This window comes from Hyalella azteca, unplaced genomic scaffold (assembly GCF_000764305.2).
Source record: "Hyalella azteca isolate HAZT.00-mixed unplaced genomic scaffold, Hazt_2.0.2 contig17860, whole genome shotgun sequence".
Lineage (NCBI taxonomy): Eukaryota > Metazoa > Arthropoda > Malacostraca > Amphipoda > Hyalellidae > Hyalella > Hyalella azteca.
This window is the reverse complement of record NW_025947629.1, coordinates 1-24,485: the sequence shown is the minus strand read 5'-3', so window position 1 is coordinate 24,485 and position 24,485 is coordinate 1. Positions and strand designations below refer to the sequence as shown.

Below are 24,485 nucleotides of genomic sequence, written 5' to 3'. Positions count from 1 at the left end.
AATGTAATATAATATATTTATAATATATAATGTAACATACTACATTAATGGTAATTATTTGGTCTCATTCACAAGCTATCAAAGAGACTGTATATATTTTCCGTATTAAATATATTTTACATATACGTATATCCAACCATATCAGATCCATGTATATAATATATACAACCTTCGATATATATATCGAACAGTCAATATATTTTACATTCTGATCTTCAATTAGTGATTGTATATGTGATTGATCTTCAATGTGTGAAATTACTGCAGTAATAGTTAATAACTTTAAACAAAATGTCAGAACAAAAATACCGTGAATATGAACATTTTTAAACAAAATTAAAAGAAATTTGGATATTATGGAACGATATCGATACCTCGTCTCAAATATAAGATATTAATAGATAAATGATGGAGAATATAGCAAAGTAACGCGTTTGTCGCGGTGGAGGGAACAAAGTAACGCGTTTGTCGCGGTGGAGGGAACAAAGTAACGCGTTTGTCGCGGTGGAGGGAACAAAGTAACGCGTTTGTCGCGGTGGAGGGAACAAAGTAACGCGTTTGTCGCGGTGGAGGGAACAAAGTAACGCGTTTGTCGCGGTGGAGGGAACAAAGTAACGCGTTTGTCGCGGTGGAGGGAACAAAGTAACGCGTTTGTCGCGGTGGAGGGAACAAAGTAACGCGTTTGTCGCGGTGGAGGGAACAAAGTAACGCGTTTGTCGCGGTGGAGGGAACAAAGTAACGCGTNGAACGGTAGTGTAATGGTGGTGGAACGGTGGTGTAATGGTGGTGGAACGGTAGTGTAATGGTGGAGGAACAAACGATCCAGTATATATAGTGGCAGTGTTTAGATGGCAGGTGGCAACTGCAGCTGGTTGTGGCAGGTGGCAACAAACCACCTGCCACGCTCTGAAGTAACCACCGCCCGCGGATGGTTCAACTTCACGCACCTACACCAGCTCAGGCTGATGGTATATACCATCTATTTAAGATGATGGTATATACCACCTATTTAACATGATGATATATATACCACCTATTTAAGAAGATTATATATACCACCTATTTATTATGATGATGTATACCACCTATTTAAGATGATGATATATACCATCTATTTGTATACCTATTTAATTCATGGTTATACTCAGAAATATTCAGAGAGTTTGTCCACACAGCGATACAATTCTTGCACTTGTGTGTGCCTTCCTGAACCAGTTTTGCTCGGACGTACCAGGGTTACGCGTAGAAAGTGTGTTATTATTGGGACAATATAAGCAACTTAGTTTTCTGATTGTTGCTTTATGTACAAAAATAATTATAGGTTTATATTTATATTTATATTTAATTTATACAAAAATAATTATTATTGATAGAATTGTACATATAATATAGATATAATTATACCTATAATGATACGCATAATTATACATATAATTGTAGATAATAATAATCCTCGTATATAAGGTTAGTTTTTTTCCACATGACATTCCTATTGAACATATCACTCAGAAAAATAAGTAAGACTTTGTACAAATTTCCATCCGTTGTAACTGCGATTCCTCCATTTTCTAAATATTCTTCAGTCTCCCCCTCACCCTCCTCCCTTCTCTCTTTCCCCTCTCGTCTGAGGGGAAATCAGACCAGATTTGAGGGGAGATCTGAGGGAAACAAAATGGCGGCGGCTGATGGTTTTGTCGCGGCTTGATTTTCCATGATTATTTTTTTGTAGAAATTAAACGCGCAAATTATACGGGGCTGTCCTAGATAATAGAGGTGTACTAAATATAGGAGCTGTACTAGATACTAGGGCCGTACTAGATACCAGGGCTGTACTAGATACTAGGGCTGTACTAGATACTAGGGCTGTACAAGATACTAGGGCCGTACTAGATACTAGGGCTGTACTGGATACTAGGGTTGTTCTAGATACTAGTGCCGTACTAGATACTAGGGCTGTACTAGATACTAGGGCCGTACAAGATACTAGGGCTGTACTAGATACTAGGGCTGTGCTAGATACTAGGGCTGTACTAGATACTAGGGTCGTACTAGATACTAGGGCTGTACTAGATAATAGGGCTGTACTAGATACTAGGGCTGTGCTAGATACTAGGGCTGTACTAGATACTAGGGTCGTACTAGATACTAGGGCTGTACTAGATACTAGGGCTGTACTAGATACTAGGGCCGTACTAGATACTAGGGCCGTACAAGATACTAGGGCTGTACTAGATACTAGTGCTGTACTGGATACTAGGGCCGTACTAGATACTAGGGCCGTACCAGATACTAGGACTGTACTAGATACTAGGGTCGTACTAAATACTAGGGCTGTACTAGATACTAGAGCTGCTGTACTAGATACTAGGGCCGTACTAGATACTAGTGCTGTACTGGATACTAGGGCTGTACTTATTATATTATATTATATTATGTTATATTATACTATACTATATTATATTCCATTACATTATAACAAACCTCATTAAACCATATTCCGCCGCAACGCAGGTACCGCGCTTACAATTTTCAAACTCAAGTTATATGGTCCTCAAAAAAAAAAAAAACATTGTTGGATCTCCCGTTTAACTAATTAACCTACTAACCTTTTATTAATTAAGCTTATCTCTAAGAGTTCTAACTAGATTTAATAACTATTTTATACAATTACACAAGCATACAGGTACTGAAATACACAAATAAAAATAAATATTCATAGTTTCAATATAGAACTCAACCCCCATCCTCAATATCGAAGGATATCCGATATTGTGGACATCGAATATCCTTTAATTGAGGAAATTGCCATGTATATAAAACACACTATCACTCATAGGAATGAGTGGGAATTTGCCGAAATAACGACGCACTTCTTGCCAATGTGTGCGTCATCCTGACTCAGTTTGGCCTAACGTAAGGGCGTATCAGTGCTACGTCCGCTCTCTGCTGTGGGTAAGAAAGTGGGTCAATATTTTGACAAAATGACCCTTCATATTCCTGAGTGCTAACGAGCAATTTCTTTCTCTACAAAAATAACAACAACAAAAGAAACTTTATTAATATAAAATGGACAAAAGCAAGCTTATTTTTATGTGTGTAGCTTGGAGCTGTTGAAATTAATGCATTGGATTATAACAAAAGCTTGCATGCATTTTGTGGGTCGTTGTGACCCATCTGTGACTATGTTGACATGATGAAGTACTATGACATAAATGAGAATACTGATGCAAGGTTTCTACAATGACGCACTTTACTGATACCGGTAGCAGTCCCGGTAGCAGTCCCGGTAGCAGTCCCGGTAGCAGTCCCGGTAGCAGTCCCGGTAGCAGTCCCGGTAGCAGTCCCAGTAGCAGTCCCAGTAGCAGTCCCGGTAGCAGTCCCAGTAGCAGTCCCAGTAGCAGTCCCAGTAGTAGTCCCAGTAGCAGTCCCAGTAGCAGTCCCAGTAGCAGTCCGAGTAGCAGTCCCAGTAGCAGTCCCGGTAGCAGTCCCAGTAGCAGTCCCGGTAGCAGTCCCGGTAGCAGTCACAGTAGCAGTCCCAGTAGCAGTCCCAGTAGCAGTCCCGGTAGCAGTCCCAGTAGCAGTCCCGGTAGCAGTCTCGGTAGTCCAGTATCAACACGGAGTTTATTTAAAGCAGAAGTTATTTTCATGTTTGCGCTGCAGAAATAAATAAATATTGAAAAAAATACTGCAAAAAAGATCTCTCCCTTCCTTCTAATTCCCGTGTGGGTGAGGCCAGGGGTGAGGGGTGAGAGGGTCCGGGCCTCTGGGTGGGGGGAGCGAGCCTCATTTGGGACCAAAAAGTGCGCGCTGACGCAGCGTCTCGGCGGCCGCTGATTGGTCGAGGCGCCGGCCAATCAGAGCGCGGGTTGCCCAAAACACTGAGGGAAGCTCACCAGCATTGCCTTCCCTCGCCTGAAATGAAATTCCCTCAGACATATTTTCCCTTCATGCACGCCTTTTTGTCGTGCTAAACTGGGTCAGGATGACCCAAATAGAGCAATGAGTACGTCGAAATCTGGACAAAGTATCACTTATTTTTCTCAGCGCAGACTTCAATCCTACGTTGCGGTATGAAGCAATGGTTCAATTTTAGCTCCTTTATTTATAAAGGTATTTATTGTTACTAATTGTTTCAAGGCTGATAATAATAATAATAAGAATAATAAAATAGTGATAATAATTGCAATACTAATGATAACAATACTATCATTATGACAAGAATAATATAAATAACTCCCCTCGCGTGTTGTCTAGAGGGGAGATATTGTGCAACAGCTTTGGTCAAATTCTGCCGTCTGGCGACGCGTGGCAACTTTACCCTCGCGGCGGTTGGCTGAGGCAAGATGATCAATAGACGCGGCGCTTAGCCCTCAACTCCCCTCACTTCCACCTCACTGCTCCCCTCAATTCCCATGAACAACCTGCCTAAAATCCCTTCACTCACCTTCCAACTCCCCTCACTTCTCCCTCACCTCCCCTAACCTTCAAGCCTTCCCTCGCCTCCCCTCACTCTTCCCTCACCTTCCCTCACCTTCCCTCACCTTCCCTCAAATTCCCTCACCTTCCCTCACATTCTCTCACCTTCCTTCACCTTCCCTCATTTTCCCTCACATTCTCTCACCTTCCTTCACCTCCCCTCACCTCCCCTCTCCCCCCCTCACACAAGCGCCGGTCATGCTCACCTGCTTCCGCTCCCCCTCCCCTCCCCTCCCTCAATTATCCCCCATTACCCCCACCCNCATCACCCTCACCCTCATCACCCTCACCCTCATCACCCTCACCCTCATCACCCTCACCCTCATCACCCTCACCCTCATCACCCTCACCCTCATCACCCTCACCCTCATCACCCTCACCCTCATCACCCTCACCCTCATCACCCTCACCCTCATCACCCTCACCCTCATCACCCTCACCCTCATCACCCTCACCCTCATCACCCTCACCCTCATCACCCTCACCCTCATCACCCTCACCCTCATCACCCTCACCCTCATCACCCTCACCCTCATCACCCTCACCCTCATCACCCTCACCCTCATCACCCTCACCCTCATCACCCTCACCCTCATCACCCTCACCCTCATCACCCTCACCCTCATCACCCTCACCCTCATCACCCTCACCCTCATCACCCTCACCCTCATCACCCTCACCCTCATCACCCTCACCCTCATCACCCTCACCCTCATCACCCTCACCCTCATCACCCTCACCCTCATCACCCTCACCCTCATCACCCTCACCCTCATCACCCTCACCCTCATCACCCTCACCCTCATCACCCTCACCCTCATCACCCTCACCCTCATCACCCTCACCCTCATCACCCTCACCCTCATCACCCTCACCCTCATCACCCTCACCCTCATCACCCTCACCCTCATCACCCTCACCCTCATCACCCTCACCCTCATCACCCTCACCCTCATCACCCTCACCCTCATCACCCTCACCCTCATCACCCTCACCCTCATCACCCTCACCCTCATCACCCTCACCCTCATCACCCTCACCCTCATCACCCTCACCCTCATCACCCTCACCCTCATCACCCTCACCCTCATCACCCTCACCCTCATCACCCTCACCCTCATCACCCTCACCCTCATCACCCTCACCCTCATCACCCTCACCCTCATCACCCTCACCCTCATCACCCTCACCCTCATCACCCTCACCCTCATCACCCTCACCCTCATCACCCTCACCCTCATCACCCTCACCCTCATCACCCTCACCCTCATCACCCTCACCCTCATCACCCTCACCCTCATCACCCTCACCCTCATCACCCTCACTCTCATCACCCTCACCCTCATCACTCTTCCATCACCCTCATCACCCTCATCACCCTCCCCTCATCACCCTCCCCTCATCACCCTCCCCTCATCACCCTCATCACCCTCCCAACATCACCTGTCCATTCCACCTTCCGTTCCTGTCGTAAAATCAATTCTCAGGCATCATTACCTCCCCCCTCCCCTCCTTCTCCCCTCCAACCCCCATCCCTTTTTCCGTTCATCCCTCGTTTCCTCCTCATCCCCCTATTCCTTCCATTCCATTCCTCCATCCTCTCAATCCTCCTTACATTCCCTCCACCTCCTACACCCCTCATTTCTTCCTCGTCCATCCCTCCTCCCACCCACCGGCAAAAACAGGTAGAAAAGGTAGAAACAGAGGGAAGGTGGAGCAGGGTAGAAACGAAGGGAAATGGAGGAGGGAAGAAAGGAAGGGAAAGGGAGGAGGGTAGAAACAGAGGGAGGAGTAGGGTAGAAACAGAGGGAAAGGGGGATGAGGGTAGAAACAGAGGGAAGGGGGTAGAAACATGAGGGAGAGGGAAGGTAGTAGCGTTTCCAGTAGTTTAATTGTGCACATGACGTCGACATATTTATTAATTGATAATCTAATTACATGTTTTCTATTGCAGTTCATTAAATCCTAACAGATTAAATCCTCTTGCCGCCCTGTTCAAGTGGAGGCCACAAGCCAAGTGAAATAATATTAAATATAAACTGGAAAACGAGAAACGCTGAAATATTAACTGAATTTGTATTATTGATAATTTCTTAAAGACGAGAAGAAATGAAAAATGTGGATACGAGAACAACGTTTGTCTTCGCGAACTTCCGTCTGAATTTTGCAAGCACTACCGTCTGAATGTTCCAAACATTCTAGTCTGAATGTTCCAAACATTCCTGTCTGAATGCTCCAAACATTCCAGTCTGAATGTTCCAAACAATCCTGTCTGAATGTTCCAAATATTCCCGTCTGAATGTTCCAAGCATTTCCTTATGAATGTTCCCAGAATCCTTACCGGAGATAAAAAAAACATGAAATATCTAAGCAGCATGTGGGCAGTAAACTGAATACTTAATGATACATAATGCGGCCCAATGTGTGGACAGAATTTTGTAACAATGGTGAAAGTATCGGTAACATTTCAGTAATCCTAATCAAAGTTAGCTTCACTACCTTATTTTTTGGAGTGATAGTGACGTTTCTTTCACCTTCACTATAAGGTATATCATAATTCTTATAACTTTTTTTTAAGTAATTTCACGTACAGACCGTAAGATAGTCGAGAGTTTGCTGCCACGTCGTCAGCGTAAAAATGTATGATGAAAAGCACCTTCCTGACTGTCGGACGATCATCATTCAACGCCGCCGCCATTTTAATCCCAAAATAAATCCCAACAAGTCCCCCACACCAAGCGTGGTCTCTAATAAAAACAAAAGTCTGTGCCGCAGGGGCAAAATTCAGCTGAAAAATACCCCCCTGAAACGGCAAGATCCTGCCACCTCCCCTGTCGTCAAAATCAAGGCAGTAAAGAGTGACTCCGGCCCCAGACCAGGAGTGAAGAAACTCGAGTGCAGCGGGATGGGGAGGAGAAATGGTGTGCTAATTGACAAACTCCAGCTGATGGAAACCCAAGGGGAAACAAATGGGGACTTACTTTCATCCAGAGGCAGGGTTACTCGCTCCAGTGACGCCGTAAATAACGTTAGGTTTGGAAAGACGTTCCAGAACACAGAACACTCGGTGAATGTCACACACGCAATGAAGAGATACACGTTACCCGTACGGTCCACAACTATTATAACAAAGACCTTCTCCCCTTCCAATATAACTCAATCTAAGAGCGGTATAATCACGCTCAAGCCTGGCAAACCAAACTACACAACAACGCCTCTAGGAATCTCCGGTTCCGCAAAAAACTCAGTGGTTACTGCAGTTTCTAAACGAAACACAATAAAGGCTTCTGGGACTACAAAAAATCCTATCGTGACTTGCAATCAGGATGAAAATGAATCTTTGGACACTAGAATACTAGAGATTAGTCCTCTCTTGAGTAACATCGACGATGAAGCTATGGATGAATGTCCAACTGTTGAACTCATCAAGAATGAACACGAGCACGATGATTTCGGTCGATTTTGTGACAGCACTTCTACCCGCCCAGGCGTCCGCGCAGTTCAAAATAATTCTCCTACGTGCACGAGATCTACAGCCAAACGAAGCATAGAATCGGTATCAGAAACATCAGAATACGAGCATCAGGCAAAAAGAACTGCTTCTTCTTCCGGCATCGCAATAAAATGCGTTGCTGTGAGCAGTAAAAGCAAATGGACTCCTGCCACCAGCAGCCCGTCACACAGAACCCTTGCGTCATCAGCTGTACCTGCTACCAATGACATCAGTGTAGCGAACTATCCACAGTCGAAGCCCTTGAAAACTTCTTCTTGTAACTTTAAACCCTCTTTGCAAATGGGTCAAGATTCGAAGCCCACAAAGGAAATAAAAGTAGCAAACTTCACCAACCAGAATTCAGAGAAGGCCCAACGAACTCCCCCTGCCAGCCCAGCCGCCAAGTCGATGGCCCATAACGATGATCTGACGTCGTTGTCATGGCTGCACTCGCTGGATATGGTGGGTATGGTGCCCCATTTATCCACCCCACCCACCCCACCGGCTTCCCCACCCCTTGGGTCATCTAATGCCTCCTCCAAAGACGCTAAACGAAAGGTCAAACAAAACGAAGTAGTGGAGGAAGTACAACGGGCAGACCCAATCGATTACGCCAAAGACGGGTCGGTCAAACCCCCTTTTAGCTATGCCTCGCTCATATGCATGGCCATGAAGGAAAACGCTAACAAAATGACGCTCTCTGCCATTTATGAATGGATCAGGAAACACTACGTCTACTACAAGACTGCCGACCCTTCGTGGCAGGTGAGAACAAACTTTATGCTTCCTTTCAATGAATTTCTGTAAACATTTTTTAAAGCCCAAAAACGATATCAAAAGGTTTTTTTTCAATGTATTCGGAGACAGAAAAAATATATCGTGTTTAAAACAATAAACGCCATCACAGGCGCGAAGCTCCTCACCGGCAATCCCTGAGCTCTGATGATCAAAGGCAGACTATATTTGTACAAAGCTCATCCTGATCGTATAAAAGTTCAGATGAATAACAACAGATTAGTTGAAAATGATGGAATACGAGATACCATCACATAAGCTTGAAATCTTATAAATTAAAAATAAGAATAGTGTTAAGCAGCAGCTGCTATACAGGTTTCATTCGTCAGTAGAAGATGTCAAGTAACGGCAAAGACAGCAAGACAAATACATACATATAAGATAGAGCCGAGCAGCAGCCACGCAGGTTTCATTTCTCGTGCAAGAGTAAAGGCCACGCCAGCAGCCGCGCGCTGCCATCGATTGTCTTGTCCAAGTTCCGTGACGTGACGGCAATCGATGGTCACGTGAATTATAAATGGGCCTTGCTGGTGGAAGAGGGTGCAAGGTTGTGTGCAGCTGGTGAACCTCTTGAGACTGACGCTTGTGCACCTGGTGAACCTGCCGGTCGTGGTAGATGGTGCGCCTGGTGCACCTGCTGAACCTGACGCTGGTGCACCTGACGCTTCTGCACCTGGTGCACCTGAGGCGTGTGCACTTAGTGAACCTGCCAGTCGTGGTAGATGGTGTGCCTGATGCACCTGGTGAACCTGACGCTGGTGCACCTAACTAACGCTTTGCTTCTGGTGCACCTGAGGCTTGTGCACTTGGTGAATTTGCAGGTCGAGGTAGGTGGTGCGCCTGCCGCCTGGTTCACCTACGACGTGTGAGAGTCGTTGCACCTATACGTGTGACGCTGCATGTTGCGCTGGCAGACTTTGAGTTAAATTAACTTTCTTCAAATAGATCTGTAACCTTTGAAGCATTCGCATGGATTTCTAACAGTATCTTACCCACAGAACTCGATTCGACACAACCTGTCTCTGAACAAGAGCTTCCTGAAAGTGCCGAGGTCCAAGGACGAGCCAGGCAAGGGGGGCTTCTGGTGCCTCGACCCTGTCTTTAGCGAGTCGCTGAGTGATGGAACCTTCAAGAAACGGAGACCCAACAAACCCACCTCCCCTCCTATCACTAAAAACAAGAAGAACAACAGTCAAATTCAGAAGCAGGTGGTAAATGTGACTACCACTCATGGTAGCGGTGGTGTGGTACAACCACAACCACAGTACGCACTGGCGTCTAGAGACGGGTTCGCCACTAGCTGCCAAACCACCCTAGATGCACTAGGTCCGTTGGACGGTAGTAAGGTCATCATCCACCACCCTATGCCCTACCTGCCACCACCTCCCCCTGCCGCTGATGAATCCAACAACGATGGGGCATACTACCATGATGAAGGTAACCATATTTATTCTGCACATAATCACAAATTGCCAAATTTGACGGCTGAAACGTAAGTTGAGAAACTTTGATTTTATCAATACTGTTCGTTAGTTATCATTCATCCGGAAAATTTATATCTTTTAGGCATGTTTTTGATGGCATCAAATATTACAATTTTGCGATTGAGAACCATTTCGGCGAGCCTGTGCAGCAAAATAAGAAATAAGACAAACTGGCATTGCTTACTCATCACAAACTTGTTTTCAAAGCTGCAAATTTTTTAATTTTCTTTAATTCGTTATTTTGTCCTCAGTTATCAGCGAGCGGACTCTAACGTTGGAGGAGGTCACCAACGACACACTGAGAGATGACTTTGCCTGGCGTCTACTTTTGGACGACAACCAACAGGAAGGTTGGGCGATGAGCCGAACCCAGGAGCTGGTGACTGACCTAACCCACTCTGGAGACCCTTCTACTTACCTAACTACTCCCACTTCCACCGATTTGGCCCCTTCCCCCTCAAACTACATGACACAGCAGTCATCCGATTCTAGCATGGGACAGCCAACAACTTACCTCACTCCATCTACATCCAGCTACCTACCATCTTCATCATCAGATGAAATGGGAGCCACAAACTTAAGTTATTCCCTCTCAACCTCTGGCTCCCCAGATGGTCATTCCAATTCTCTAGGTCTCCTGTCTGGCTCTCTAACAACAGATTACGGACATTTCAGTTCCGGTGGTCATACAAGCCAACAATACCAACAACTTCCAAGCATCGAGAGCATTCATCAAAGGTCAAGTCACAACCAAATCCTTTTCCATTCCCTAGATATGAGTCCATCGTCAACCAAACTCGGCGAAGAATTTTTCGCTACTCCGGAGTACTCAGAGGCATCCAACGATGGTGGAGATGAGTTCTCATCACTTGATCTCAGTCAAGAAATGCCCCAGGCCTTGCAGCCAGTAACCACTTCCTCCACACATTCAACTTGGCATTCACAGTATCAAGGGGAAGATGTAAACAGTTCTTCATCCGTTATAAACTTTTTGGATCAAATTCAGAGTGAAACTCCGGAAGGTAAAGTCTTCAGCCCCTCTCAACACCAACAACCTCTCCATCTACATTCCCAAGCCATAGGGGATGACAACCTCCTGTCCCCAGGGTCAACTGAAGATCAGAAGTTCATGAGTCTTCCTTCTATGAGCAGTTTTAGGGTCACTGAAGGGCCTCTTCTTGGTCTAACGCCCCTGGAACCTGTGGCAACTTCGGTGATCGTTCAGGACGCGCATGCGCACTGCTGGGGCGATGACTACCCTTGGGATGAGAGCAAGACTTTGTCTATGCTCGATGCCAATTTTGACTTCGAAAATCTCATAGGACTTGATGCTTAGTTCTGTTATTGGCGTTATCGGTATAGGAATATGGGGCGTCAAAAAATTGGTCATCAGTTCCCCTAATAATACTTGGATTATCCAAATGAGCTGAATTGACGGATTTAATTGTTATTTAAGACTATTCGATGCCGCGAAATTGTCATACCTCCTGTACTTGCATTATATGTGACTATTGGCTTACTGGTTTAAACCGTTTGGATATGAATTAATAAATGCAATGTACGATACAAGCGGTAGGGTTGGAGGTCCAGCTCACAATGTGAGCTGGACGTTTGGTGGAGAAGTTTCAAATTACATACTCTTGATATTTCAATACGAATGATGATAATGTTTCGACGTACACCATAATGGTGCTTTAACTTGCATTATGTTTGTGTTTCAACAAGCGCGAAGATATATGTCTAAGTGCAGATATTAATGTAAACATAGAGGAAGGTTGATGATTTGATTCTTGCTTAAGTAAAATGTTGAGTTAACTTAGTTGGAGGTGTGCTAGTGTCCTGTCGCCTGCTGTCGGTAGTGCGGTGAGGTTTCACAACATTTTTAGCGCATTTTCTCATTTATGTAAAAAGGCGCTATTGTGCTCGCCATGTCCGTCTGTCTGTCCGTCTGTCTGTCCGTCCGTCTGTCCTTCTGTCCGTCCGTCTGTCTGTCCGTCCGTTAGTCCGTCTGTCCGTCCGTCTGTCTGTGATTTCACGTTTTCGTCGACGAGAAAATGTGCTCTTTGTCACTCACTGCAGTGAGTACTGAGTTATATTTTTTAATGTATCAATATACATTATAGAGTGCGAGTGAAGTGAAGAGTAGAGTGATGGGAATTGAACTGTAGAGTGAAGTGATTAGGAATGATCCAGTTCTATGCAATCAGTGATATGGTTAGCGCTAATTACCTTATGACGATCAAGTCTCGTAACCAAACTTCTAAGTCTAAGAAATAATCAGTCAGGTAAATACTAAGTCAAGTAACTACTAAGTCAAATAATTGCTAAGTCAAGTAACTTCTAAGTCAAGTAGCTGCTAAATCAAGCTTACTAATTAGTCAAGTAACTACTAAGTCAGGTAATTATTGAGTCGGCTGCCATCTATCCAAAGAACTACGATCCCAACTATCTACTTAGTCAATTATCTACTATGGAATAAGTTATCTACCGAGTAGAGTAACTAAGTTCTAATTGGATCTGCCTGCTCGTTAAAGATGGCGCGCTAACTACCATGGCAATTGATCACATCGAATTTTAGATTTTGTATAATCAAGCATTGTTTATAATCCTGCGTAGTTTTATTATAATCATGCAGATATCAGTAGTCGCCTTCAAGCATTATGAATAACCATTTCTTTCATAGTTTATCATAAATTATGATCACGTATATCATTATCAACAATTACGTACATGCATTTACGTAAGTCATACCTTATTATATATATTTTTTTTAGAACGCCCATGACTTCTCAAACCAACGCGCATGTGCACAAATCAGTTATTACTACATACTTACGACATCTGTATAGCTTACGACATTTGTATAACTTACGACATCTATATAACTTACAACATCTGAATAGCTTACGACATTTGTATAACTTACGACATCTGTATAACTTACAACATCTGGATAGCTTACGACATTTGTATAACTTATGACATCTGTATAACTTATAACATCTGAATAGCTTACGACATTTGTATAACTTACGACATCTGTATAACTTACAACATCTGAATAGCTTACGACATTTGTATAACTTACGACATCTGTATAACTTACAACATCTGTATAACTTACGACATCTGTATAACTTACAACATCTGTATAACTTACAACATCTGTATAACTTACAACATCTGTATACCTTACAACATCTGTAAAACTTACGACACTGAAAGCTCCTTGATCATGCTTTAACGAAATAAATACAATAGTATTTATTTAACGTTCATCTATACAGCAGTTTTCAGGGTAACAAATTCATTGTTATTTTACCCGATTGCGTAGTTAATTTTTACCTTAAAATTTATAGTTCCTAGTGAGACAATAACTTTTCGCAGCGCGATGTAAGATGCTATTAATTGTTTGCCTAATTATTGACATCACCATTATAATTAACATGTGCGCGCAATGTGTACGAAACAATATACAAAAATTGTAAGCCAATATCCAAATATCCAAATTGTAAGCCTATTGCGATAGCTACACATATTTTTGTTATCTATGTAGTATCCTGCTGCATATTTTTACATATTTCATAATTATTTGTTTAGCTCGCTATTTCATTTCATGTTTTACGCACCGACGCAACTTGAACTAACTATTAATAACGTCTGCCGTGTGGATGCGTAGGTGGGTCATCACTGTACGTGTTGACACACTTTTCTCACTGTTAGTTATCATTGAATTACTGCGCACTATGTACTGCACTATTCATATAGATCAAGATATTCCTTAATTTCTCGGTGTAGAAATTACGCTATTATTTAATTCCAGCATCTAACTATTTATTATTGTACATATCTAAGTGTACAATGTACTATGAAATGTATAGCGTGCTTAAAATGTAGTTTGTGCCGCGATATATTCAGCTCACTAAAACATGTGCTGTATTCTACAATAAGTAATGTATATATTCTACTATAAGTACTTTACTCTTCAATATGTACTTCTAAGATGTGCTATAAATTGTACTAGCTGTGCCTGGCGTAGAGCAATATGTACTGCAGGTGTACTGAAATGTGAATTGTTATTCGTCATAAATTGACTTTTCTATCAGTACATTAATGAAGAAATTTATAGTAATTAAAACTGGCTGATTTCGTGCTTAGCTGTTCAAATTTCGAAAAGCATAACCGAGACGCCATTTTCATGAAGCCAAAATGCTCGCTAATTAAAAAACTATATAGAAAATATCAAGCCTCAATGTCGCTACTTAAAAAACTATATAGAAAATGTCAAGCATGTCAAAATATCAATTTAACATAGTCCAGTTTAAATAGTCATTATCTACTATTCCGAGGTACTGGCTATATTTAAGATCCTAACTAATATTTATAGTGATAGTTAAGAAATTAATTAGTTATATAATGTTATAGTTAAGAATATAACTAGTTTTAGTTATAAGTAGGGGTGCTGGCCGCCATCTTGCGTGACCGGCACTATCATCATAAACACGGCACAAACACAGCACAAATACAACACAAAATTAGAAACACAAACGCTGCACAATCAAAGCACAAACGCTGCACAAACAAAACACAAACGCTGCACAATCAAAGCACAAACACTGCACAATCAAAACACAAACTCTGCACAATCAAAGCACAAACGCTGCACAATCAAAGCACAAACGCTGCACAAACAAAACACAAACGCTGCACAATCAAAGCACAAACGCTGCACAATCAAAGCACAAACGCTGCACAATCAAAGCACAAACGCTGCACAATCAAAGCACAAACACTGCACAATCGAAGCACAAACGCTGCACAATCGAAGCACAAACGCTGCACAATCGAAGCACAAACGCTGCACAATCAAAGCACAAACGCTGCACAAACAAAACACAAACGCTGCACAATCAAAGCACAAACACTGTACAATCGAAGCACAAGCGCTGCACAATCGAAGCACAAACGTTACTCAACCATAGCACAAACGCAGTACAAACATCACTCACTATCATCTGATGATGGTGACCGTCACGCAGGCATGGACGGTAGCCCCGCCCGTCCATTCCGTCCATTCCGTCGCCCGTCTCCCGCCCCTGCATCACTATAATGATAATGATTGTTATAACTATGATGACAACAATAATGATTGTTGTAACTATGATGACAACAATAATGATTGTTGTAACTATGATGACAGCAATAATTATTGTTGTACCTATGATGACAACAATAATGATTGTTATAACTATGATGACAACAATAATGATTGTTGTAACTATGATGACAACAATAATGATTGTTATAACTATGATGACAACAATAATGATTGTTGTAACTATGATGACAACGATAATGATTGTTGTAACTATGATGACAACAATAATGATTGTTATAACTATGATGACAACAATAATGATTGTTGCTAATGTGATGATAATGACGATTATTGTTATCATTACGATGATGACGCTGATTATAGGCGCGCTATGTGCGGCCATACAACTTGCAGCCACTGAATTATGTGAATTGTAATATAATATACATATATATATATTACAATGTTGTAATATAATATAGTACAATTACTTACATCATTACAATAGTTACAAGGTGCGGGGCGGGCTTCAGGGCTTAGTGTACATAGAGTGTACATGATATGTGTACGTAGATTGTACATGTTGCATGCGTGTACGTAAATGGTACATGATAAACAAAGAGTGTACAATTTGTTGGTACTTCAATAATACCCTTTGTATTATTGAATAATATTGAATAATACCCTTGTACTTCAATAATACTGTACGCCTTTGTCTTTACGTGTACACTGCAGTGTACAGAGTAAATGTGCAGTTGTAGAGTGTATATGTAAATTTTTAATCTACATTTGTATGGTTAGGCAGACATTTTTATTTAACGTAGGTTTCGCTATAAACCAGAGTTATTCATTCGCAAACATTTTTTGTGTTTTTCTGAATTCGGCAAATTAAATTTTTTGTAGGATTTGGTGTCTCATATTTTTTTCTTATTTTTATTTGAAAGATTGTGTAAATGGTTGTACACAGTGATTATACACAATAATAGTAAACATGATTGTACACAAAGTGTGCGCTATACAGCTAGTGTTTAGTGTGTCATGTTACTTCACTAGTCACTTTACTAGTCGCGATTCATCACTGGACATGTAACATTGCCAGTCATATATAGTCATGTTATTAGTAATACTAACGTAACTAGGCGCTGAGTGGGCGAGGTGTTAGGTAACTAGGCGCTGAGTGGGCGAGGTGCTAGGTAACTAGTCACTGAGTGGGCGAGGTGCTAGGTAACTAGTCGCTGAGTGGGCGAAGTGCTAGGTAACTAGTCACTGAGTGGGCGAGGTGCTAGGTAACTAGTCGCTGAGTGGGCGAGGTGCTAGGTAACTAGGCGCTGATTAACTAGTCGCTGAGTGGGCGAGGTGCTAGGTAACTAGTCGCTGAGTGGGCGAGGTGCTAGTTAACTAGTCGCTGAGTGGGCGAGGTGCTAGGTAACTAGTCGCTGAGTAGTTAGGCTAGTAGGCCCACTAGATGCCAGGTTTACTAGTTCAATGCTTTAGTAACGGACTAATGGTTTGATTGCCGGATGATTAATATGACAATATCATTATATATAGGGTAATATATATATCATCGTGTCAGATCATCTTACGTACACGTTTACGTATTACGTATACGTATAGCAGAGCATCTTACGTATACGTTTACGAATTACGTATACGTATAGCAGAGCATCTTACGTATTCGTATACGTATAGCAGAGCATCTTACGTATTCGTATACGTATTACGTATACGTATAGCAGAGCATCTTACGTGAACATATGAGACAGACATACGATGGTCGTATATACCATACGATGGCACGAGAGCAAGTAAGATGTAGGAATTACATCTGTAGGAACTTTTACGTTATGTATTAACGATCGTTTTACGTTCGTAACGATCATATGTCTACGACCATCCTACTCGTGCGATCATTTAGAGCTTGCTATCATTCTTATATATTCAGTTATGTCCATCGTAATCATTCAATAGTGTGATCTGTATGGCTCTGTATTGTTCGTGTAGTTTGCTATACATTCTGTGTGAAGACAATAAATTCCTGTATAAAGTGTGAATATTTTATGTAGCGCTATACATTTATTTAATTGTATAGACCATGAGAGCGTCCATACAGGGCACATACAGCGCCATTCAGCTGTGTATAGTTGCGAGAATAACGCGCGTATATTTCTTCATTAACTGGTAACTCTAATTACCCAAGCTCGATTTAATTACCCTTTTAATTACCTCTAACCTCTAACCTCAGACTTTAAATCTCACGGTATTTCTCGTTACCAATACCGGCACCGTAACAACTTGCGTACACTAAGCATAGTCACTGTAACGGTAACGCTGGTTACCCCCTAGTTATCTTATTAATTTAATTACCTCTGCTGTAATTAGACATGTTTTGTATACTTAAGAAATTTTATTTTCCTCACAATCGTAAAAATGAGGATAACTGAAGGATAACAAGGATAACCAAAGACGACAACAGAATTTTCAGCGGATTTCTCATGAATTTCGCTGAATTTTTACTGGAAATAAAAGAAAACAAGTGCAGACTTAGGATTTACTGCGCTAAGGTACAGTCGACTGTACTTCTACTTATGTACAGTTAATTACAGTTACATTCACAGTTATTGCTTAGCAATTAGTTCTGCAATTAATGCAGTTACATATACAGTTATTGTTATGCAGTACATGGTAGTACAATGACGTGAAGTACAATGACGTGAGGTACAATGACGTGAGGTACAATGACGTGAAGTACAATGACGTGAAGTACAATGACGTGAAGTACAATGACGTGAGGTACAATGACGTGAGGTACAATGACATGAAGTACAATGACGTGAAGTACAATGACGGGAAGTACAATGACGTGAAGTACAATGACGTGAAGTACAATGACGTGAAGTACAATGACGGGAAGTACAATGACGTGAAGAAGTACAATGACGGGAAGTACAATGACGTGAAGTACAATGACGTGAAGTACAATGACGGGAAGTACAATGACGTGAAGTACAATGACGTGAAGTACAATGACGAGAAGTACAATGACGTGAAGTACAATGACGAGAAGTACAATGACGTGAAGTACAATGACGTGAAGTACAATGACGAGAAGTACAATGACGTGAAGTACAATGACGTGAAGTACAATGACGTGAGGTACAATGACGTGAAGTACAATGACGTGAAGTACAATGACGTGAGGTACAATGACGTGAAGTACAATGACGTGAAGTACAATGACGTGAAGTACAATGACGTGAAGTACAATGACGTGAAGTACAATGACGTGAAGTACAATGACGTGAAGTACAATGACGTGAAGTACAATGACGTGAGGTACAATGACATGACAGAGAAATTAGATACATTCATAATTGTAGTTTCCTGCCAATTGGCTTTACCATACGTGGATGACAATAAACAATATACAATATTTCAAGAGGTTACTAATTATATTTCATTGCCCGAGAGAATTCCTTCACCTTATTGTGATGATAAGAAATAATTACAGCCTGAGAGAAATAAAACTCGATACTACAGTATTGGTAGCCACTGAAGCCAAATGTGATACTAGGATAGCAAAACTTAACAGAAACGGTGACATCTTTTAGTTAACAATAGTTTTTAGAGAAGGAACAATAATTGTTCAGATTTGAGCCCCGATACCGATTTGTAAACCCTACGCCGTGATATAAGATGTGTAAACTTCTTATCGTATTTGAATACTTCTTATCTTCTCTCATGGTGGGAGTACGGAGGTTACAACGAAACGTAGAGCTTTGTAGCGCGGACAAAATTTGGTGGCCAGAACTTCCAAATTACCGAAAGCAAAACGCTGAAAATTTCATCATCGGGAGAGACAAGCATAGCATTGTGAAGTCGGCGCTGAAGAGTAGGCCTGATGTGGCCTGTCGCCGATTCTTGTACTTTTCGTGACTTGTCTATAGGAGATCTAAAAACAGGTCCTTCTACGGATCTTTTCCAAACAGTCGATAGTTTGAAGTATTAACAAGACTTCCACCAGGTTCGTAATGGTGATAGGCATTTTAAATCTGAACATATATTTTTCCATAGCTTTATCTAGTCTGTTCTTGAACGCGTTCATACTCGGAGCGCCAACGATGTCATCGGAGAGGCTGTTCCACATGTCGGTGATTCGAAGCGAGAAGAAATTTTGTCGCGTGGAGAAGTTGCAGCGCAGTTTTTTTAGTTTATAGCCGTGGCCCCTGGTGTTGGTTCTTGTTTCAAATTCTAGTAATTCTTCGGGGACCTTGTATAAACCATGAGTATACTTGTATACTTCAATGAGGTCCCCACGCTGACGTCGATAACTGATGCTTGAAAGCTTCATAATCTTTAATCTTTCTTCATAGGACTTGCCCATCAAGCCTGGAATTATCCTTGTTGCACGTCTTTGAAACTCTCCATTAAATTTTTGTCCTTTTAAAGTTTCGGTGACCACACGACGTTTCCAAACTCTAGGTTCGGGCGCACGACAGCAACAAACAACTGCTTCATCGCTTCTGCATCTAGGAACTCGAAAGAGCGTCTGATCAGTCTAAGGCAATGGTTTTGGTCGTTAACGCTTTTTCTACCGTCAGGATCTATTAACAAGATTTGAGCGATAATGTTTCTACGAACAAACAATCATAGACAAAAAAGAGGGAGTGAAGAAATGTAAAAAGTTCAGATATTCATTCTGCAGGCTTATTAAATCTACGTCAACTGACTTTTTCTTTGCCTTAGCATTCCTTATCATATTTACAAGGCAATTACTGCATGAACCTTAAAATAATTCTCAAAGAATTGTACATATCATATTGTTCACATTTTCATACACCTCACACAATCGGCCTTCACAATTTGCCGTTATTCGGGGATTTCTGGGGAAGATTGCGAGGTTTTTTGGGGACGGCGGGTTTGGAGGATGAGACCTGGGGGAGGAGTTGGCGGGGACGGGGCTTGGGGACCGGGCCTCGGGAGTTAGTGGGACCCTGAGTTGCTTGGGGAACTTGGGTTGTGTGGGGAACTTGATGGGGTTGGGGATACGGCACATTTGGGTTGTTTTGTAATTCGTCATACGACAGATTTGGGGTAGGTTGACGTTCAGAGTACGACAGATTTGGGGTAGGCCTACGTTCGACATACGATAGATTTGGGGTAGGTTGACGTTCGGAATACAGCACATTTGGGGTAGGTTGACGTTCAGAGTACGACTGATTCGGAGTAGGCTGACGTTCGGAATACGACAGATTTGGGGTAGGTTGACGTTCGCAATACGACAGATTTGGAGTAATTTGATGTTCTTGATACGATAAATTTGAAGGAGTCTGCAGAGTTCTGAGCTGGTAGGCATTCGGATGGTAGCTGGTGGTCGCGTGAGGGGAATTTCGACAGTTGGAAGTGGCCACACAAGCCGAAATCTGGTACGGTGGTCGTTGCACAAATTCTACAGGAGTTAGGCGAGAAGGTACGATGCAGTTGTTGGGAGTTGAACAAGACGACGGAAAGGGGCAATCAAAAACTACTTGACTGCGCGGCGAAAAGTGATCAGGCGTTGGACAAGAAGAACCGGAGTCGCAGCAGGCAGCTGATGAGAGATAGTGAGCAGGTTTCAAGATGGGTCCCATATTGAGGCTGGAGTTGTGTGATGGAAAGTAACGACCATCTCGTAAATTCGGGTTCCCACTCGCCGCTTCGCCAGCCTGCTGGATTAAGCAAGAGTCTGCTCCTTCTGAACCGAAACATGGAAGCGACCTTGGCATTTCACTGGAAAATATCGGAGTTCCTCTGGAGTGAGTTGTCATTTGCCCAGCGTAAGTACGAGCGGATCTTGGCATGATTGGGTAACCCACTGGCTGTTCATATACACCACAATCACTTGTTAGATCAGGCAAGCCACAAATGGGTCGAAAAGACTCGTCAACCTGACCGTATACGTCTTGCGGTTGACACCCTTCATTTCTTTCAGGGTTGTTAGTCGTGGCAGGCGGCAACAGCTGGTTGTGGGGGGAGTGTGTGTAGCGTATGGTGGTGCTACAGTCGCTAGTACTGCACATACTTGCGTTGTAAACACTACCTGGCATGCCGACCCGAACAGCGGGAGTACCACTACTCCCAGTTTGCTTACATGTGTTATGAGCAGTTGAATTGTTGGAATTTATGAGAGATTCAGAGGATTGAAGAGAAAACTCAATACTTGTGCTGCGTGAGTCTGCACCTCTGGAGTTTGAATCATTAGATTTGCCCACGAAGCCGTAGGAATTAGCAACATCATCAGCCTTGGAGAATGTCGCCATGGTCTTCACATGCCGAAAAGGGAACCACTTTCTGCGGGTTGTCTTCACCCTCAACGGCGTGTTGCGGTCGTCGCTCTTATCCGTGTCTTTGCTGGAGACGCTCGATGAGGTGTCATAGCCATCAGTCTTGAAGCTCCCCTGGTTCTTACGAACCTTTCTTAGGTAGTACCTGACATACAAAGACACGAACACAATCATCAGCAGCACAAAGATGAACGCTGATACAATGCCTGCAATGATGTCACCCGACAACGTTGCAGAGTTATCATCCTGGGCTGTGTGGGGGTCGGCCGCCCCCAGTGAATGGTCGGCCGCCCCTGAGTACAGCACGGCATTCTTGTAAATTCCGAAGTCTTCGCCTCTCATGGAACTTCTGCTACTTTCGGCTGAAAATTCACGCATCGCGTCTGAATCAAGCTTAAAATTCTGTTGACGAGGAGTTTCAGTTTCTTGTTCTACCCCAAAATCACGGTTGAAATTTCGCGTGGGTGAAAGAACCTTTTTGAACACAGAAGGCGGTTTGAAAGTAACAGTTTCTACAGAGAGAGGTACGTAATCAGTTTCAACTTCTGCGTATACGTAACTATCCGATCGAGTGAAATTTTTGGAGTCATTTGCACTTTTTAAAATATTTTTATTCTTAATTTCATGGCTAGATTCCTTCTCACTCTGGTCGGACACTCTGTCTTGAGGAATTTTGGATGGCTCCTCCTTCCGGCCGTAGGACGGAAATTCGTTTTCGTCACCAGTATTGCCGGGAAGCTCCTTGCTAAGATCGCGGTAAAGTTTGGCAGCGTCGATCAGCAGAGGACTGGACAAAATGGGTTCCATCACGGGCCCCATGACGACCTGTGCCTGTATCTTGTACACGGTGTGTGGCCAGAGGTCGAAAGAAATGTAGGCGTTCCGAGTCATCGAATGTCCTTTCACAGTCCCACTTAGATCCTCCCATGTCACCAAATAGTCAATGTCGGATTCTGGAACGCCATCAGGCTTCGGAATCCCTGAGCGTACGTCGTTCTCATCGCTCTTGTGCTGCGCAGCGGCCGCGATGTCGCTTGCGTTCCACCAGATCTTAGTGTAGATGAGGTCCGTCATGTTGACGCTCGCGTTGTAGTGAAGAGTCCAAGTGGGCGATTGTACTGCAGCGCCTGTCAGCTCTGAGCTGCCCATGACAGAGCTGACGGCTGAGCTGCCTATGACAGAGCTGTCCTGACGAGGCAATGGAGACACGGTGGTAGGAACTGTCTCCTCGAAGTTGACTTTAGCTATTTTATTAGCATAATGTTGAGCGAGGGTTTGGTACCTTCGCTCATGCAAGAACAAGTCAGGCCTGGGGCGACCAGCGGTCCTCAAGTTAGTCGAGTTTTTGGTGGGGCCCCCGACGGGCTCGTAAGGCGTTATGATTACCGAGACCGGCCCGCAGTTGGCAACCGCGATTAGCTGGAGTTCTGACCCGACCTCGATGGAGTCCAAGTCCATCTTGTTGGCTTGGGTTTGTTGGAACAGAACCCATGGATGATGATGCATCTTTCTTTGGAAGACCGCGAAGACAACACCACAAGCCCCACACACGGCACAGCCCCCGGCCACGCTGTCGTGTGGTACCCCGCTTACGTCCCCAGAGTAAGGGGACGGGGCCTGATGGGGACCGGAGGAGTTATGTGGGTGTTGGCTTCCCGTGGGGTTGTGTGGACCGCGGAAGTTGTTGGATTTGGGACCTTCCTTGGGGTTGATGGGGTCGGATGATGGTTGAGTTGACCAGACGAGACTCCACTCGGCGTCACCGCGGCCGGTGAAATGCATGGATAGTTTGGCGGGTGGGGTGTTGAGGGTGGGAGGGGGAGGAAGGGGCGGGTGGAGGGGTGGCGTTGGCTTTAATGAAGAACTCGCAGGCTGTGGCGCAGCCTTCATCCTGCGACAGGAATAAAGGAGTTAGAAACAAATTGATAACACATAACTAAATATTTGATAACTAAACCAAATACAAGAGCGAACTATAAGGAGAATGCAGCACAGGTCAGGGAGGAAAATATGATGTTTCGACTAGTAGATATTGTATAGATTTAACCCGAGGATAGGAAGGCATTCTTTGAGGAATAATGAATGTCCTCATATGAGGAATAAGTAAAGGAAAATCCCCATTCCCTAATATACCTCTATGAGGGATAAGTGAAGATACACTCTGTCTAGCATAGACTTATCTTGATGCGGGTTGTATCTCCTGTATACCTAGTCTGTATACTCACACAAGCACAGTGTATGGCCCCTGTATAGTCTATATACTCACACAGGCGCGCTGTATGGTCCCCTGTATAGTCTGTATACTCACACAGGCGTGCTTTATGGCCCCTGTATAGTCTGTATACTCACACAAGCGTGCTTTATGGCCTCTGTATAGTCTGTATACTCACACAAGCGTGCTTTATGGCCCCTGTATAGTACTCACACAAGCGTGCTTTATGGCCTCTGTATAGTCTGTATACTCACACAAGCGTGCTTTATGGCCCCTGTATAGTCTGTATACTCACACAAGCACAGTGTGTGGCCCCCTTTATAGTCTCTGTACTCACACAAGCGCGCTGTATGGCCCCTGTATAGTCTGTATACTCACACAGGCGCGCTGTATGACCCCCTGTATAGTCTGTATACTCACACAGTCGCGCTGTATGGCCCCCTGTATAGTCTGTATACTCACACAGGCGCGCTGTGTGCACCTGTATAGTCTGTATACTCACACAGGCGCGCTGTATGGCCCCGTATAGTCTGTATACTCACACAGGCGCACTGTATGGTCCCTGTATAGTCTGTATACTCACACAGGCGCGCTGTATGGCCCC

General features: G+C 43.6%; 4 protein-coding genes across 4 annotated transcripts; 3 read left to right on the top strand and 1 right to left on the bottom strand.

Annotated features, from left to right (window-relative positions):
* Positions 1 to 3,240: 3,240 nt before the first annotated feature.
* LOC125179476 (putative protein TPRXL) lies at positions 3,241 to 6,497 on the top strand. Its single transcript, XM_047885421.1, has 3 exons — positions 3,241 to 3,606; positions 4,490 to 4,671; positions 6,431 to 6,497. Exons 1-3 carry the CDS (start codon positions 3,241 to 3,243, stop codon positions 6,495 to 6,497), a joined length of 615 nt encoding a protein of 204 aa, XP_047741377.1.
* A 617-nt stretch (positions 6,498 to 7,114) lies between these two features.
* On the top strand, positions 7,115 to 12,088 carry LOC108669924. Its single transcript, XM_018157366.2, has 3 exons — positions 7,115 to 8,734; positions 9,763 to 10,201; positions 10,500 to 12,088. Exons 1-3 carry the CDS (start codon positions 7,115 to 7,117, stop codon positions 11,582 to 11,584), a joined length of 3,144 nt encoding a protein of 1,047 aa, XP_018012855.2. The 3' UTR covers positions 11,585 to 12,088.
* A 5,051-nt stretch (positions 12,089 to 17,139) lies between these two features.
* On the top strand, positions 17,140 to 19,974 carry LOC108669923 (uncharacterized protein PF3D7_1120600-like). Its single transcript, XM_018157365.1, has 3 exons — positions 17,140 to 17,154; positions 18,036 to 18,677; positions 19,948 to 19,974. The coding sequence occupies exons 1-3, from the start codon at positions 17,140 to 17,142 to the stop codon at positions 19,972 to 19,974; spliced, it is 684 nt and encodes a 227-aa protein (XP_018012854.1).
* On the bottom strand, positions 19,859 to 23,477 carry LOC125179475. The gene is made up of 2 exons (XM_047885420.1): positions 20,535 to 23,477; positions 19,859 to 20,501 (listed from the first exon to the last, which is right to left on the bottom strand). The coding sequence occupies exons 1-2, from the start codon at positions 23,449 to 23,451 to the stop codon at positions 20,203 to 20,205; spliced, it is 3,216 nt and encodes a 1,071-aa protein (XP_047741376.1). The 5' UTR covers positions 23,452 to 23,477; the 3' UTR covers positions 19,859 to 20,202.
* Positions 23,478 to 24,485: the final 1,008 nt, after the last annotated feature.

Coding starts and splice junctions, on each gene's coding strand:
- LOC108669923 (XM_018157365.1), top strand. Junction 18,678..19,947: donor ATGACGTGAAGTACAATGAC/GTGAGGTACAAT, acceptor TTCTACCGTCAG/GATCTATTAACAAGATTTGA.
- LOC125179476 (XM_047885421.1), top strand. CDS start 3,241: ATGACGCACTTTACTGATACCGGTAGCAGTCCCGGTAGCAGTCCCGGT. Junction 3,607..4,489: donor GTAGCAGTCTCGGTAGTCCA/GTATCAACACGG, acceptor CTAACCTTCAAG/CCTTCCCTCGCCTCCCCTCA. Junction 4,672..6,430: donor CCCCCCTCACACAAGCGCCG/GTCATGCTCACC, acceptor TTTCTATTGCAG/TTCATTAAATCCTAACAGAT.
- LOC125179475 (XM_047885420.1), bottom strand. CDS start 23,451: ATGCATTTCACCGGCCGCGGTGACGCCGAGTGGAGTCTCGTCTGGTCA. Junction 20,502..20,534: donor TGAACGTCAACCTACCCCAA/ATGTGCTGTATT, acceptor AACCTACCCCAA/ATCTATCGTATGTCGAACGT.
- LOC108669924 (XM_018157366.2), top strand. CDS start 7,115: ATGTATGATGAAAAGCACCTTCCTGACTGTCGGACGATCATCATTCAA. Junction 8,735..9,762: donor CTGCCGACCCTTCGTGGCAG/GTGAGAACAAAC, acceptor TCTTACCCACAG/AACTCGATTCGACACAACCT. Junction 10,202..10,499: donor GGCATACTACCATGATGAAG/GTAACCATATTT, acceptor TTTTGTCCTCAG/TTATCAGCGAGCGGACTCTA.